This window comes from Mauremys reevesii, unplaced genomic scaffold (assembly GCF_016161935.1).
Source record: "Mauremys reevesii isolate NIE-2019 unplaced genomic scaffold, ASM1616193v1 Contig16, whole genome shotgun sequence".
Taxonomy (NCBI): Eukaryota; Metazoa; Chordata; order Testudines; family Geoemydidae; genus Mauremys; species Mauremys reevesii.
Window position 1 is genome coordinate 671,723 of NW_024100782.1, and position 18,066 is coordinate 689,788.

The 18,066-nt window shown below is 48.0% G+C and overlaps 1 protein-coding gene across 1 annotated transcript in view; it reads left to right on the forward strand.

Annotated features, from left to right (window-relative positions):
• LOC120393183 (very long-chain acyl-CoA synthetase-like) overlaps window positions 1-8,533 on the forward strand; it is a 36,086-nt gene extending 27,553 nt beyond the window's left edge. Inside the window, exons 7-10 of the mRNA XM_039517757.1 lie at window positions 3,104-3,302; window positions 4,581-4,678; window positions 6,721-6,851; window positions 7,663-8,533. Of these exons, the coding sequence (XP_039373691.1) occupies window positions 3,104-3,302; window positions 4,581-4,678; window positions 6,721-6,851; window positions 7,663-7,839 (605 nt within the window). The 3' untranslated portion in view covers window positions 7,840-8,533. The remainder of the gene's footprint in view (window positions 1-3,103; window positions 3,303-4,580; window positions 4,679-6,720; window positions 6,852-7,662) is intronic.
• Window positions 8,534-18,066: the final 9,533 nt, after the last annotated feature.

Sequence of the window (18,066 nt, forward strand, 5' to 3'; positions counted from 1 at the left end):
GTATTATCCCCATTGCAGAGATGGGGGATTAAGATACAGAGAGCAAGTGTACAATTTAGGAGTCTAAATCCCATTCTCAATAGCGACCTAGGAACTTTGGAGCCTAATTCTCATTGAAATTCAATGGGGCCAATACTATAACGGGGTTCAAAAGGGAGCTAGATAGATTCATGGAGGACAGGTCCATCAATGGCTATTAGCCAGGATGGGCAGGGGTGATGTCCCTAGCCTCTGTTTGCCAGAAGCTGGGATTGTGTGACAGGGATGGATCACTTGATGATTCCCTGTTCTGTTCATTCCCTCTGGGGCACCTGCCATTGGCCACTGTGGGAAGACAGGATACTGGGCTTGATGGACCTTTGGTCTGATCCAGTATGGCCATTCTTATGTTCTTATGGTGGCCTGTTTACACTGGGAAATTAATGTGGATTAAGATAGGGCGTGCATTTAAAGTGCAATGGATATTCCTGAATAGCGCCACGTGGGGACACTGATTTCGGCGTGAGAGTGGCATGTTCCTGCGGAACTTAACCCATTTTCAAACCCACCACTTGTGACCTTTCCGAGGTCACCCAGACCGGTGAGGGGTTCTGTCTCCACCTGCCATGTAACTTTGGGAGCCTTAGTGCCATGCTGCGGACACCAGGTGCCGTCCCACAAGCAAAAGGTCTCACCCTGGCTTCCACCAGCCAAAATACTCCTTTCAAAGTGACAGCAACAGCCCTTCTCGGCCTGCATCTCCCCAAATCCTTCCAGCCCAAGTCCTTAACTTCCAGCTGCTCCGTGCGCCACCCCCAGAGGAGTGAAACCAGCCCCCAGCTACCAGTTGACTTTGGCACACATGCCACGGTGCACACCAGAGCCATGCTCAGGGTGGAAATAAGGAGAGACTGAGGGAAATGGGATTGTTTAGTCTGCAGAAGAGAAGAATGAGGGGGGATTTGATAGCTGCTTTCAACTACCTGAAAGGGGGTTCCAAAGAGGATGGATTTAGACTGTTCTCAGTGGTACCTGATGACAGAACAAGGAGTAATGGTCTCAAGTTGCAGTGGGGGAGGTTTAGGTTGGAGATTAGGAAAAACTTTTTCACTAGGAGGGTGGTGAAGCACTGGAATGGGTTACCTAGAGAGGTGGTGGAATTTCCTTCCTTAGAGGTTTTTAAGGTGAGGCTTGACAAAGCCCTGGCTGGAATGATTTAGTTGGGGATTGGTCCTGCTTTGAGCAGGGGGTTGGACTAGATACCTCCTGAGGTCCCTTCCAACCCTGATATTCTATGATTCTAGGAAAAGGTTTATTTGATAGAAAAAATCCCAGATTCCGAGAAGAAACAGCAAAGGGGACACCAACACCAACACCAACACACACACACACACACACACATTATTTTACCCCAGAATTTGACCTTCCTGCATGCAGGGGCGGCTCCAGGCACCAGCCTGCCAAGTGCGTGCTTGGGGCGGCAAGCCGCGGGGGGCGCTCTGCCGGTCGCTGCAAGGGCAGTAGGCAGGCTGCCTTCGGCGGCATGCCTGTGGAGGGTCCGCTGGTCCCGTGGCTTCAGCAGACCTCCCACAGGCTGCCGCCGAATTTGCAGGCCCGGGGACCTCCTGCAGGCAAGCCGCCGAAGGCAGCCTACCTGCCGTGCTTGGGGCGGCAAAATGCCTAGAGCCGCCTCTGCCTGCACGTACCCCAGAACTTGACTGTGCTGCAGTTGTCCATTCTATATGTGCAGCCACTGCCGGCTGAAAACCAGACCAATAGCTAGGGAAAATCTTAGACCTTTGTGAGACAAGGTCGGACAGCTGCAGACTTGCAGTTTGCTAAGCAGAATGGGAGGGTGGGAGGGAAAGTTCTGGAAGAGAATGAGTGGTTTTAGGTGCCCCTGACATCTTGTTGTTATGGCTAGAAATGCTGGAACTGTTTGGAGACGAGGAGGAGAAATTAGGAGAATTGCTGACTCAGCAGAGGTTATTCTGCTGACCCACTAGGAGTCTGTTATGTATCAGGTCGCTGTGTTAGTCTGGATCTGTAAAAGCAGCAAAGAGTCTTGTGGCACCTTATAGACTAACAGACGTTTTGGAGCATGAGCTTTTGTGGGTGAATACCCACTTCGTCAGATGCATGTAGTGGAAATTTCCAGGGGCAGGTATATATAAGCAAGCAAGAAGCAGGCTAGAGATAATTTCTTTGCTACTGTAGGTTACGTGCTTTGTTAGAGTTAGCTATAAACGATTTGGTAAAAATAAATACCTCAGATCAGTCTGAGGGAGCTTTTCTCCAGGCAAGGAACTGACATTTAAACTCCCCATCAGCTGGAGGGAAAGAGGGCCCCTTGGAAGCCCGGCTGGTGGTTACTCAAAAGCATCTCAGACTGTGGGTAACTATATCTGGGATGTCCTAAACCTATTACATATGTGTGTGTGTGCTTAATAGCTAATAATAGTAGTTTTAGATAAGAGCACAGTTCCTTGTATCAATCATTTATCAGACAGAAATTGCTGTGTCCCCACTGATTTGTGCCTGACACCTCCTGGAGTGAGACAGTTAAGTTACTCCTGGGAGACCCTGGGTAACAGTTACACAAAAAATAAACATCAGGATGCACCTTCAGGCTTTATGCCTCTAAATTAGCTAAATTCTCTTTTCTAGCAGACGTTACCTATTGCCTCTGAACGGGTTCCCAGCGTACCCCCGTCATCATTGAGGGGATCCAGTGTTTCACGGACAGTTTCCCGCTTAGGCTGCCCCCCAGTTTCTGGATAAAAAAAAACCTCAGGCACAAGCTTTTCCCCCCTTTTTGTTTATTTTTCCTGGCATGATGACTCACGTTTATTCAGAGTCGGTGAAACTCCCTCCTTTCTTAGGCCGGGCCTACACTAAAAAGTTAGGTTGACCCAGCTACATTGGTCAGGGGTGTGAAAAAGCCACTCCTCCTGAGTGACATAGCTAAGCTGGTGTAGACAGCTGCGGAGACCCTTCCATCAAGCTAGATACCTCCTCTCATGGAGGTGGATTGCCTACGCCAATTGGAGGATCCTGAAAACTAGCTGGGATGAGCTGGGCTACGTAGGGGGATATCCATCGGGATTCTCATTCTCCCTTCCAGGCGAGGTGGGGCTGCTGGTGGCGAAGATCACAAGAAGCTCCCCATTCAACGGCTATGCGGGCAACCGCCAAAAGTCAGAGAAGAAGATCCTGAGGGACGTGGTGAAGAAGGGAGACTGCTACTTCAACAGCGGAGACCTCCTCATGCTAGACCACGAGGGCTTCATATATTTCCAGGACCGGGTGGGAGACACGTTCCGGTAGGTTCCATGGCAAGCCATTACCCTCATTTGACCCAGCTGCTGTCCCCTCCCAGGTGGGATGAACTGGGGAGCCTGATGCTGGTAGCACCTATAAAACCCTACGAGAGGCTGGGTCCCTATTGTGTGAGGTGCTGTACACACAGGTATAACAGTAACTAGTTCTCACAGAGCAATTTACAATGGCGATAGGGCTTGTTGCCTCCATTTTATAAATGGGGAAACTGAGGCACAGAGAGGGGACGTGACAGGCCCAAGGTCACCCAGCAAGAGACCTGGGAACAAAACCCAGCTCTTCTCAGATCCAGTCGTGTGCTGCATCCGCTAGGCCACACTGCCTCCCTTCTGCTACAAAAAGATGGTCCAGGAGTCAAAGAATTTACTGTCTGGGTCTGGCTGGGTTTTCCAAGGAGCCTAACTCAGATTGCTCTTGTGTGCCTAACCCCCACAGGCAAGTACAAGCAGGGGTGAATGCATCAGCCATAGAAGATAAAATAAAGCCCATGGGAAAAACTGTCAAAAGCACTAAAGTAACTCAGGAGGGACTTATGTCTGCACCCCTGACATAAGATCAACTGGTTTGGGCTTGCAGGGCTAATGCTGCCAAGTAGCAGTGTAGACATTCGGGCTCAGGCTGGATCCCAGGCTCCGAGACCCTCGCCTCTCACCCCATCCCAGCCAAGCACAAATATCTACACGGCTAAGTTTAGCCCCATGAAACCGAATCAGTTGACCTGGTCTTTGAAACTTGCTGCTGTTGGTCTCTTTGTGCTTGTGTAGACGTACCGTAAGTGTTGTTTGGAAAAGCAACCTAGGGCTTTTCTACACTACACTACACATGCTTTACTGGTGTAGCTAGGACAGCAGGGCCCCCTGGTGGAGACACAGTGTATGCCAACAGATAGCATTAAACTGTAGTAAGGCCTGGCAGAATTCGATTATTTTTTTATTATTATTTCAACGGATGATAGCGATGTTTCTTTTAAAGCCTTTTTTTTAGATGTTTATCCATTTAAATTTTCACAGCTGCACAAAATCCTGCAAGGGGGAGGGTCGGACAATTATTTAGCGTCCGTAGATATTGAGGTTCGAAAAGTTCAAAGCTTTATAAACCACTAAAAAACAAATGATCAACATCACATGCAAAAATCTATAAAGTAAAGATCCTTAAATCAACAAGCCTAGAGGAGGCTAGTCTAGATGATCCCTTCTGGCCTTGAAATCTAGTAATCAATGTGGATGGATGGAAAAATAGATTCCTCTGTTCTCTCTCTTCAGCTGGAAAGGAGAGAACGTTGCCACGACGGAGGTGGAGACGACGCTGGCGGCAGTGCAGTTCATTCAGGAAGTCAACGTCTATGGGGTGCCGGTCCCAGGTGCGTATGCAGCAGCAGGACATCTCATGTCATCTTGACACTGTGGCTCACCCCAGGAGCATCCTTCCTGAGGCAGCTTTTAAAAGCCGTTGCGTAGCGTGTCTGTGTCGGGATCTGAGTCTTCCTTTGCATGGGGAGGGACCCTGGAATTGAAGAAAGCTGTGCAAAGCATGGACGAATAGTTCTCTCCACTGCAGAAATCCCTGCGTTATTCAGGAAATGAGGCTTGATGCTCAGAGTGGCCTGAAAAATCTACAGATCCTTCCATGAACAGTCTATGCCAGGGGTAGGCAACCTATGGCACGGGTGCCGAAGGCGGCACACAAGCTGATTTTCAGTGGCACTCACACTGCCTAGGTCCTGACCACCAGTCCAGGGGCTCTGCATTTTAATTTAATTTTAAATGAAGCTTCTTAAACATTTAAAAAACCTTATTTACTTTACATACAACAATAGTTTAGTTGTATATTATAGACTTATAGAAAGAGACCTTCTAAAAAGGTTAAAATGTATTACTGGCACGCAGAACCTTAAATTAGAATGAATAAATGAAAACTCGGCACCCCACTTCTGAAAGGTTACCAACCCCTGGTCTATGCCCAGGCCTCAGCATATGGTCATTAGAGCTGTGCAAATAGTGGAGATTTTAGTTCACAGGCAGTTCTGAAAAATAGAATAAAAAATTGTTTCTGGTCGAACCCAATGATCTGAGGTCTGGATAACCAGCCTTATAGAGAGAGACTAAAACAACTCCGTCTGCTGAGTTTATCCAAGAGATGAGGTACCATGAGCACAGCTTACAACTTCCTACGTGATATGGCTCTTTCATCTAGCACCAAAAGGCTCCTCTGATGGCTGGACGCTAGACAAACCCAGGCTAGCAATAAGAAGCAAATGTTTAAGAGTGAAGGGAATTTGCCAGTGGAGCAACCGGTCTAGGGGCATGGTCGATTCGCCATCCCTTGAAGTCTAAGTGTCTCTTTCTAAAGGATCAACTTTAGGTTGAACAGAAGTTGTGATCTAGTGGTTAGGATTTGGTGTGCTCACTGCTGTGACCTGGGTTTGATTCCTAGTCAGGGAAACAAGCCTTTGGGAGGGGAGGGCTAGCTCAGTGGTTTGAGCATTGGCCTGCTAAACACAAGATTATGAGTTCCATCCTTGAGGGGGCCTTTTAGGGACAGGTAAAAATCTGTCTGGGGATTGGTCCTATTTTGAGTAGAGGGTTGAACTAAATCACTCCTGAGATCCCTGGTATTCTATGGTGGGTAAAATTCTCTGGCCCATGTTTCTCAGGAGGTCAGACTAGATAGTAACAAAGAATCCTGTGGCACCTTATAGACTAACAGATGTTCTGCAGCATGAGCTTTCGTGGGTGAATACCCACTTCTTCAGATGCAAGTGCTAGATAGTGTTATAATGCTCATTTTGAGTTTAAAATCTATCACCCAGCCTCACCTAGGCATTGTGTTAGCACCTCATAGGGTATGTCTACACTGCCCAGCCAACCTGGGCTCCCACTCTGGTTTTTGCTCAAAAGTGTCTCCAGTTCACACAGAAAAAAATCTCTGGCCTGAGTCCGGAAGTGCTTTCAGTCTGAGCTCACCGACCCAGCTGCAGGGTCGGGTTAGAACCCAGGCTCTGCTTTAACTCAGGCTGGAACCTGCCTGCTTTCCAATGTGGCTAAATCACTTGAATATGGATAGTCCTCCAATGCCCTTCCCAGAGTTCCCCCCAAAGGACAGACAAGCTTTCCTGCCACTGATGCAATCGACTGGGAAAGAAGCGTAGCGTGTCTGAGCACAAAGAACCGTGGGCTGTGCCCCCAGACACAGACATGAGCGAGTGCAGAGACCGTAACTCAGGTAGGGCTTTGCAGTGGAGAGACTCTCACCCAGGCTAGGCTAACCCAGCTGCTCAGACCCAGGATAACTGGGCAGTGTAGACAGAGCCAAAGTTAACCTGTGCCAGCTAATGCCTGCTTCACATAACACCTTAAAACACCTAGTGTAGACAAAGCCCGACGCTTTGTGTGTGTGTTTCAGGACACGAAGGCAAGACTGGAATGGCAGCAATACGACTGAAGGAGGGGATGGTTTTTGATGGTGAAAAACTCTACACACACGCCAAGGATTTCTTGCCAAACTATGCCATTCCTCGCTTTGTCCGCCTGCAGGTAAGAGATCCTTTTGGCTGGCCCTTTAAGCCTGGGGCGAGGGTGGGGAGGCTGGAGGACCCTGACTTGGTTGGTAAATTGTAGTGCCAAAGACTTAATCACACAGTGGTTCGTTATGGAATATACTCAAGAGGCCAAATAACCAATGTCAGTCAGGTTTATTGCTCTAAGCCAACAGTACCACAGTACAAGGAAAAGGTTTGATGTGATACCAGTCTCCGGAAAACCATCTCATGCAGCATTGTTAGAACCTGAACATAAGAACGGCCACACTGGGTCAGACCAATGGTGCATCAAACCCAGTATCTGGTACTTCTGACAGTGGCCAGTGCCAGGTGCTTCAGAGGGAATGAACAGAACAGGGCAATTTATCAAGTGATCCATCCCTTCTTACATTCACCTTACACAGAAATTGTGTTCCTGAGTTACCCCCGTAAAGCCGTTTTTGTATACCCTATCTGTTAACAAGTAAAATGTACTGCTGTGTATGTCATCTGAGACTAGATTTAACCAATCAGCTCTCTACCTAGGTAACCTGGTCCAACACTGGCAGAACTTCCTCTGTTGCATCTCCACTTGGGAGCTCTGCTGGCATAGCTAAACCAGCCAGTGCTCTGAGTAATGCTGTTCCCCTCCTCCAGTGGGGGATGACCAGGGACAAAGCTAATATTCTAGAGCTAAAAGCATCAGCTTCTGCCTCTTTGAGCTAAAGGAGCGACTCCATTAGCAGGCAGCTGCAGTAGACTCTTATCCTCTTATGTGCCATAGTGTGAGCCAGCTCCTGCAGCACTTTGTGTGTTTTGTTACACAGGACGCTCTAGAGGTCACGGGGACGTTCAAGCAGTGCAAAGGGCAGCTGGTGAAGGAGGGGTTCAATCCAGCTCTCATCAAGGACCCCCTGTTCTTCCTGGACGAATCAGAGAAGCGTTTTGTGCCCATGAGCCCTCAGATTTACAGCTCCATCCTGGATATGAAACTGAAACTCTAAGGGTCCCGTTGCTGCCTTGTGTAACTAATGTGCTAACAGTCCTAGCAATGAAGCCAGGATGCCCCCAATTTGGGTTTCTCAGGATCCATCCAAGGAGGGGTAATTGCCTCCTGTTCTGTTCTAATCTGGTGATAATCTCGTGATTTTGTAACGATGGCTTTGTGCATATTCTGCTTTCCAAGAATCTTGCAGAAAATATAGGGTTTTTTTGGTGGGGGGCAGGGGATGGTTCTTTAAATGTGAATTCCACCCTTGAAACATCTCACCCTCTGTTGTAGCTCATATTGAACTCTGTGATGTGGAAAAGATTTGTGATTATGGAAGTGAGAATTTTTTTTTTTTGGCTGATAGTAAATCCCCCCCACCCCATGCATTTTTTGGGGCACTGAAACTATTTGCAAATTCTGGTCAAGCTCATTGAAAGATAGGGCAGGAAGGAACCTCAAGAGGTCATCAAATCCAGCCCTCCACCCTGAGGTAGGACCAAGTAACCCTAGATCATCCCTGACAGTTGTTTGTCCAACCTGTTCTGAAAAACCTCCAGTGACAGGAATTCTACAACCTGTTCCACAACTTAACTACCCTTACAGTTAGAAAGTTTTTCCTAATAACTAACCTAAACCTCCCTTGCTGCAGATTAAGCCCATTAGTTCTTGTCCTACCTTCAGTGGACAGGCAGAACAACCGATCACCATCCTCTTTATAACAGTCCTTAGCATATTTGAAGACTGTTATCAGATTCCCCCCTTCAGTCTTCTTTTCTCAAGACTGCACATTCCCAGATTTTTCAACCTTTCCTCCTAGGTCAGGAGTTCTAAACCTTTAATCATTTTTGTTCCTCTCCTTGGGGCTCCCTCCGATTTGTCCACCAATTCAGTGAATAGTTTTGGCCAAAAAAATTCCCCGAAAACCAAAATTTCTGAATGGTCAGAACGGTTCATTTTGAGCTGTGCCGCTCGGAGGACCTTTCCCAGACCTGAAGAAATGCTCCGTGTGGCTCGGAAGCGCGTCTCTCTCACCAGCAGAAGATGACCTCACCCATCTGGTCTCTTCATTTGGAATCGATAGTTAATGTCATTTTGAATTCACTGGAAATGTTCTGTTTGACCTGAATGGAGTTTTTGGAGGTTCATTTCGATGAGCCAAAAAACATCAGTTTCGGTTTGAACCAAACCCAGTTTTGTTTTGTTTATTTTTAATTTTCCAGTTTGGACATGTCAGGAGTGAGAGCCCACAGCTAGGCTGGTTACCTGCTAGCTTAACCACCTCACAGTAATGATGCATCTGGCTGCCAATTTAGCCACCTGATTGACCCCGCTGGGCTTCCCTCTAAGCCCTTTGCCCTCAGCTTCCCAAGAATTCAGTTCAACCCCAGATTTCGTTTGTAGTGGGATGGTTACCCGCTCCTGCTCTGCGGGGCTTGGAACAGCCCAGGAGAGGGCTGGGGCTGTGGGAAGAAGCCTGGACTGATTGGAGGAAAGTAGGCTCAGCTGTGGCCATGCCCCAACCAGGCCCAGCTGGCCCCTATAAGAGGCTGGGAGCCAGGGCCCACTCAGTCTCCCTCTGTTTGTAGAGGGAGAAGGGCCTGGCTGCAGGGACCTCAGTAAGACACCTAGATTGGGAGCAGGGCTGGGGAAGGGCCAGAGGAGCTGGGAGCTCCGGCCTGGAAAGCCCCAGGCTGCAGGCCTGACCATAGGCCAAATAGGTGCAGGGTTGCAAGGGGACAGCCCATGGGTAGGCAGAGGCAGCAGGTCTGAACCCCTTTGCCTATGGTGAGTGGCTTATACTGCAGTCTGCCCCAGTGAACGGGGGCTAGATGGAGACTGGGCAGTAGCCAAGACTGAGGCAAAATGGGGATAGTGGGTGTGGGTTCCCCTGGGATGGGGAGACCCAGAACTGTGGAGGTACTGCCAGGGGCCAGCAGTTAAAAGGAGTTAACCAGGGTCCTGGGAGGGACATGGGGGCCAGCAGTGGCGGCGAGACACCGGCCTGAAGAGGGCGCTCCGGAGGCTGGATGCTAATTCCTGAGGACAACCAGCAGGGGGTGCCGCCGGGTGAGTCTGCGCACGCTTACATCGTTACTCACGTACCTTTATGCGACATACAGCAAAGCAGTTCTGAGTTGATCAGACTCACGCTCAGTGGGCGGATGCAGGTCCAAAGTGATGCAGAAGCCCTCTTCCTTTATATGCTTTTGCTCATACATTGCATTGGGTACGTCACATCAGAGGTTCCCAACCTTTTTATTTCTGAGTGCCCCCCCCAATATGTTTAAAAACTCTGCAGCCCACCGGTGCCACAATAACTGGTTTTTCTGCATCTAAAAGCCAGGCCCGGCATTAGGGCCTAGCAAGCAGGGTGACTGCCTGGGGGCCCCATGTCCCAGGGGCCCCCATGAAGCTACATTGCTCAGGCTTCAGCTTCAGCCCCGGCTCAGAGACTTGGAACTACTGTGTTACATCACAGGTCATTCCTTTGCTGGACCAGTCCCCGTACAGCGTGCTCAGTCTACACACGCCTTACGCTTTACCTCATCTTACGTTCTGGGTGTATACAGTCCATTGCGATCTTGTCCATTGTAAACTGTCCCCCTTCTCTTAGCTGATACACACGTCCTGTCTCCAGCCTGCTGAGCCATTTACCTCCCCAGTCATGCTTTCTGCGAAATGTGGCCTCACCCTTACCTAGTTTGTCACCTCAGGCCAGGCCTACGGACTCGACTGCCAGATAGGCTGAGGGGCTCAGCGGACCAGCTCTTAAGCCCAGCCGCAGGGCCCCTTCTGTGCAAAGCTTTTGCTTTTTTAAAAGGGTTCCCAAGTGTGGTTAAGGGGAAAAGGTCTTAAGAGTTTCCTTTTCTGCCTTGGGTAAGTAAATGGAGGACTTCATTTCGAAGAGCCAGCTCTTGGGGCCATTTCTCTGAGCGTGAGTCCCTTCTTAGGGCTTGTTAAGATGAATTAAGTACAGAGGAAGTTGACGTGCATAAATTAAAGCACAGTAATCCTCTGGGTGGGCACTCATTCCAAAGTGGATTTTGGGCTTGTCTACACTCCAGAGTCTTGTCTGGTATGGCCATGCCAGCATGGACCCCTAGTGGAAACTGGAGAGGGTGCAGAGAAGGACCACAGTATTGAGTTAAGCAGCAAAGAATCCTGTGGCACCTTATAGACTAACAGATGTTTTGCAGCATGAGCTTTCGTGGGTGAATACCCACTTCTTCGGATGCAAGCAGTGCATCCGAAGAAGTGGGTATTCACCCACGAAAGCTCATGCTGAAAAACATCTGTTAGTCTATAAGGTGCCACAGGATTCTTTGCTGCTTCTACAGAACCAGACTAACACGGCTACCCCTCTGAGTATTGAGTTAAGGCAGAGGTGGGCAAACTACGGCCCAGGGGTTGCATCTGGCCCTTCAGTTGTTTTAATCTGGCCCTTGAGTTTCTGTCAGGGAGTGGGGTCTGGGGCTTGCCCCACTCTGTGCAGCTCCCAGAAGCAGCGGCATGTCCCCCCGCCCACCAGCTCCTACACGTAGGAACAGCCAGAGCTGCCTGACTGTGCCTCCGCATAGGAGGCAGAGGGGGGATATGCCACTGCTTCTGGGAGCTGCTTGAGGTAAGTGCCGCTCAGAGCCTGCACCCTTGACCCCCTTCCATGCCCCAACCCCCCTGCCCCAGCCCTGATCCCCTCCTGCCCTCCGACCCCGTCAGTCCCAGCCCAGAGCATCCTCCTGCAGCTCTGACCTCCTCCCGTGCCCCAACCCCCTGCCCCAGCCCTGATCCCCTCCTGCCCTCCGAACCCCACACTCCCACCCCACAGCACCCACCAGCACCACTGACCTCCTCCCATGCCCCAACCCCCGCCCCAGCCCTGATCCTCCTGCCCTCCGAACCCCTCAGTCCCAGCCCAGAGCATCCTCCTGCAGCTGACCTCCGCCTGTGCCCCAACCCCTGCCCCCGCCCTGATCCCCGCCTGCCCTCTGAACCCCTCAGTCCCAGCCCAGAGCACCCTCCTGCAGCTCTGACCTCCTCCTGTGCCCCAACCCCCCTGCCCCAGCCCTGATCCCCTCCTGCCCTCCGAACCCCTCAGTCCCAGCCCAGAGCACCCTCCTGCATCCCAAGCCCCTCATTTCCAGCCCCACCCCCCAGCTGGAGTCCTCACCCCGCACATCCCAGCCCCATTCCAGAGCCCTCTCCTGCACCCTGAGCTCCTCATTTCTTGCCCCACCCCAGAGCCCATACCCCCAGCCGGAGCCTGCACCCCCCACCACACCCCAATCCAATTTTGTGAGCATTCATGGTCCGCCATACAATTTCCATACCCAGATGGGTAATCAAGAGCTGTATAATCTATTGCAGAAAGGCAGAGAAAGAACCAATGGACCAGACAGCAAATGTGAAAAATTGGGACATGGTAATAGGAGCCTATAGAAGAAAAAGACCCCAAAATTGGGACTGTCCCTATAAAATCGGGACATCTGGTCACACTAACGGAAGCTGACAAATCCAGATGAGAAATTAGGCACACGTTTTTAACACTGAGGGTGATTAACCGTTGGAACCATCTCCTGAGGGAAGTGGATTTGCCATTGCTTGATGTCTTCAGATCAGTACTGGTTGCCTTTTGGGAAGACATATTTCAGTTTAAACACAAGTTACTAGGCTCGATACAGGGTAACTGTATGACACAGGGTAACTGGGTGACATTCACTAGTCTGTGCTGTACAAGAGGTCAGACTGGATGGTCTAAAGGCCTCTTCTGGCCGTAAAAATCTATAACTCTGGGAAGAGAGTTACAATACTGAATTGAAACATGTACAGAATGACCTGGTTCTCTGCACTCGATTGGCTCAGAAGATGGTTATACTTTTCCTCATGGAAAATTTAATTTTTCATCAAACAATCACATTTTTTGGAGGGGCGTGGTGGCCAAAAACTTTTTTTTTTCAACAAAACAAAATTTTTCATTTAGTCAAAAATGCCAGCAAAAATTCCAATGCACTCTGCACTAACCTCTCCAACCTAGAGAGAGTCTCTGCAACGTAAACCTCAGGTTTCTTTCCGTCAGTACTGATGGTTCCCCAGCATCTGCTCTGGTAGTCGTGTGTGTTTGAAAAATGAAAGCATGTTAATTCCTATTAGCTGCATTTTACAGACGGGTAAACTGAGGCACAGAGCAGCACCTTGACTTGCACTCAGAGGCAGAGCTGTGTCCCAGGATGCTGTTCTAGCCACTAGGTTGCACTGCCTCCCCTCTCCCTATACATCCAGTACCGCCAACTCTGAATGGTCAAAAATAACATGTGAGATGGGCAAAAAATTTCACAAGACTGGCTAAAATCATCATGAGATTTAAAAATAAATAAAATTTTCTTCACCTTCCTGGTTTCTGAGTTTGAGGTGCTCACTCGGGTCATGGTTTCTGCAGCCACCAGGATGAGGAACTTCCTCATCCTCCCCTCAGCCTACACAGGACCCGTTGTCTCTCTACAGGTTGGCAATCAGCACATTCTGACACTCGAGTCCTCCGAGCATCCCCCTGGAGCGGCTGAACAGCTGATCGTAGTGGATGGGAGATGCTGGGAAGGAGGGGGAGGAGCTGAGCACCCACTTTTTTTTTCTATGGGTGCTCCAGTGCTGGAGCACCCACGGAGTCAATGCCTATGCCTGTGGTTTCTCCCTCTTGTAAGTGTCACAGTCTTTTGACTAGCATCAGGCTCACTACGCAAACAGCCCGCCACTGTGAAGTGGACAACACACAAGGAGCAGTAAGTGCTCCCATTGGGGCGATAGGTCAGTGATGGTGTTAAGGTGTCACCCCCAATCTGAACTTTAGGGTACAGATGTGGGGACCTGCATGAGATAACCCTTAAGCTTATTTACCAGCTTAGATTTAGTAGCTGCCACCATCAAATAGTTTAAACAAATGTTTATGGGAAAATTTGGAAAATTTGTCTTCTCCCCCAATATTTCCCCAGTTTTTATCCCCCCTTTTCTGGCAGGATTGAGGCTCCCACCAATTCCTGGTCAGCCCAGATCCAAAAAACCCTTGGAACTTAAAACAAGGAAAAATTAATCAGGTTCTTTAAATTAAAGGAAAAGGGTGAAAGGAATACCTCTGTGAGATTAGCATGCAAGCTACTCTCACAGACAACAGATTTAAAACGCAGAGGATGTCCCTCTGGGCAAAAACCTTAGTTACACAAAGACTCCCAACTTGATTCTCCCTCGTATGCAAAATGAAGTCACAAAAGAAAATAAACATAATCTAATACATTCCTTCTCTAAACACTTACTACTTTTAAGAAATATTAGATGGCTGATTCCTGGATCCTTCACTCCGGCACATATTTTTCTGAACAGACAAAGACTGATTTCCCTCCTCCCTCTTTGAAAACATTTTGTCCCCCCATTGGTTCCTCTGGTCAGGTGTCAGCTAGGCTAGGTGAACTTCTTAACCCTTTACAGGTAAAAGAGGAATTAACCCTTAACTGTATGTTTATAACAGATGGTCCATTTGGATGGTTTGAATTTGACTTCTTACATATAGAAAGAGTTCTCAGAGACCAAATATTCTCCAGGTGCGTGGAGGAACTCGAGAGGTGGAATCCCATAAGGAGCCAACTCCAGAAAGATTGTTCAAACACATTACCACTTTCTTATTTAGGTATTCAGAGAGCTCCAGCTGTGTTTGGCTATTGTTCCTGGGAATGCCTTGGGAAATGGTGGCAGCCAGCCAGCCAGCCCCTGCCTGAGAAATCTTTCTCAAGGGAAAAAGAGCATTAGTCTGTGAAAAAAACAACAAACAACAAACCAGAGTTCTCAATTGAAACCCAGCAATGTGCTTCTTCTCTCAAGAAACCAGATCCAAACCAGGCAGCACTATCCTACAGAATGACCGGAGAGTGCAGTGGTTTGGATATGGTCAGTTGGAATTTTCCCAGTGGAAGTTGCTAATCATTCGACACTGGAGGAAAGATGCAGTTCTTTATCTTGTCTTAGGGTAAAACTACCTGCAGTTCACAACAATCATTGAATTTAAAACAGTCGATGGAAAAGGGAAAACAGCGAGATTACTAGCGAGAGAGGAAACATATGACATTTTGTGCTATCTGGAGAAAATGCTGTATTTTTTCACTTGGCCAGTACCTGAAGAGGACTTACCATTCTCAATATACCAGTATGTGCTTCTCTTGGGATGCAAAGTCATTGAAGCTCTTATTGTGATTCTGTGGATTCCTCTTCTGACCACTGGGAAATGCTCTCAGTAATCAGGAACTCTTAATAAGACAGAGCTTGAAAACATACAAATAATTGTTGTAGATTTGGGTTGTGTGTAGACAGTGATGGATTTTTTTCACTAGACCAATGCCTCAACAGGGGAGCACTTACCTTTCTCAATTTTCCTGCAAGTGCTCCTGTTGGGGCGGTAGGTCAGTGACGGTCAATTTCGGTGGCTTGGATTTGCCTTTTCACCAATAGGAAAAGTTCTCAAAGTTCAGCAGGTTTGACATAGACAACCCAGGCCTGCCTATAGTGCGGTGCTGAGTGATGGCAGCTGGCTTCAGAAGTGTGGCGAAATGTGCCCCCTCCCCTCCCCTCCCCTCCCCTCCCCCAGTTAGGCATCAGCTCTGGTTTGAGGAACTAAAGTGGTGCCTTGAAACCCAGCAATGTGCTTGTTATCTCAAGAGACCAGATCCAGACCAGGCTGTACTATCCTACAGGAAAAACCACAGAGTGCAGTGTTTTAGATGCGATCGGTTGGAAATTCCCCAGTGGAGGTTGCTAATCATTCAACGCTGGAGTACAGGTGCAGTTCTTTACCCTGTCTTAGGTTAAGACTACTTGCAGTTCACAATGACCATTTAATGTAAACAGTCAATGGACAGGGAAAACAGAGAGAAAACACTGAGGAAACATATGAACAAGAGTCACTGTTCTGTGCTGTGCAAAGAAAACTCAGTAATTTTTTCACTTCACCTATGCCTCAACAGGGGAGCACTTACCTTTGTCAGTATTTCAGCAAGTGCTCCTGTTGGGGTGCAAGGTCAGCGAATCTCCATTGTGAGTCTGTGAGTTGCTCTGCTGATCATGGGGAAATGTTCTCAGAAATCAGAGATTCTCTTGGATGTTTGAAGCATCTGAGAGATGCCCAAACAGAGCAGCACTTTCTTAGAGAAGGCCAGCTATCTTTGGAATTGGATACTGTTCCTGGGAATGTCTCGGGAAATAGTGGCAGCCAGCCAGCCTTTGCCTGGGAAAAATTCCTCTAGGGAAAAATAGCATTAGTCTGTGCAAAAAGACCCCCAATAAACAACAAATTGGAGTGCTGCACTGAAACCCAGCAATGTGCTTGTTTTCTCAAGAAATCAGACCCAAACCAGGCTGCACTGTCCTGCAGAAGGACCAGAGAGTGCAATGGTTTAGATATAATTGGTTGGAATTTCAACAGTGGCGTTTGCTAATCCTTCAGCACTGGAATACAGGTGCTCTTCTTTATCCTGTCTTAGGGTAAGACTACCTGCAGTTCACAATGATCACTGAATGTCACAATAGAATCAATGGAAAAGGGAAAACAGCGAGAAAACACTTCAGAGAAAGAGTCACTGTTTTGTGCTGTCTGGAAAAAACACTGTATTTTTTTACACTTAACCTATGCCTCAACAGGGAAGCACTTACCCTTGTCAATACTTCTGCAAGTGGTACTGTTGGGGAGCAAAGTCAGTGAAGCTGCATTATGATTCTGTGGGTTCTGCTTCTGATCATTAGGAAATGTTTTCAGAAATCAGGGACTCTTGGAAGTTTGAAGCATCCGACAGAGACGATCCTTTGTGGACTCCACTGAAGAAACAATGCCCAGACAGAGCAGCACTTTCTGCTTTACCTCTTCAGAGAGTGCCAGCTGTGTTTGGAGATTGGTCCTGGGAATTTTGGGCAGAAATGGTGGCTTCCAGGAAGCCAGACTACAAGTCAATGTTCTTGAAGATAAAGTAAGCATTAACCAATACAAACCAAAGGTGAGGTTCACCATGGACCCCCAGAAATTTACTTCTTTCAAGGATCCAGACTGAAACCAGGCAGCACTATCCTACGGAACAACCAGCAATTGAAGAGGTTTAGATATGATTGATTGGAATTTCCCCAGTGGAGGTTGCTAATCATTCTACGCTGGAGTACAGGTGCAGTTCTTTATTCTGTTTTTGACTAAGACTACCTGCAGTTCACATTGATCACTGATTGGATTGAAAATGGAAAATAGAGAGAAAACACTAGAGAAAGGAAACATATGAATGAGCATCAGAGAGTGTCAGCTGTGTTTGGAAATTGTTCCTGGGAATTTTGGGGAGAAATGTGTATCTGTTTGTTTGGAAAAGTATTAGCCTTTGCAAAACGAAAGGAGTTATCCAGGGACACTCAGCAATGTGCTTGTGTTTCAAAAGAAACCAGATCCAAACCAGGCAGCCTGTATTTGAACGATCAGTGATTAGAGAAGATGAAACTGAGAGCGAGACAGAGCTGAAAACATATGAATAAGACTTGTAGGTTTGTGCTGTGGAGACAATGCTGCAGTTTTTCATGTGACCGATCCCTCCAAAGGGGAGCACTTACCTTTCCCAATATTCCAGCAAGTGCTCCCTTTGGAGTGATAGGTCAGTGATGGTCCATTTGAATGGTTTGGATTTAACTTCTCACCAACAGGAAAAGTTCTCAGGGACCAGAGATTCTCCTGGAGGTTGGAGGAAGTGAGTGGTGGAGTCTTGAAGGAGTCAACTCCAGAAACAACATCCAAACACACTGGCACTTTCTTATTTAGTTATTCAGGAAAATCCAGCTGTTTGGCTATTGGTCCAGGGAATGTCTGGGGAAATGGTGACAGCCAGCCAGCCTCTGCCTGGGAATCTTTCTCTGGAGAAAAAAAGCATTAGTCTGTGCATAAAAACAGAAACCAATAAATCAGAGTTCTGCAATGTGCTTGTTCTCAAGAAACCAGACCCAAACCAGGCAGCGCTATCCTACAGGAAAAACCAGAGAGTGCAGTGGTTTAGATATGATTGGTGGGAATTTCCCCAGTGCAGGTTGCTGATCATTCTAGTTCAGGTGCAGTTCTTCAACTTGTCTTTGGATAAGACTAACTGCAATTCACAATGGTCACTGAATTTAAACATACAGTCAATGGAAAAGGGAACAGTGAGAGAAAAAACATTCAAGAGAGGAAACATGAGAGTTTCTGTTT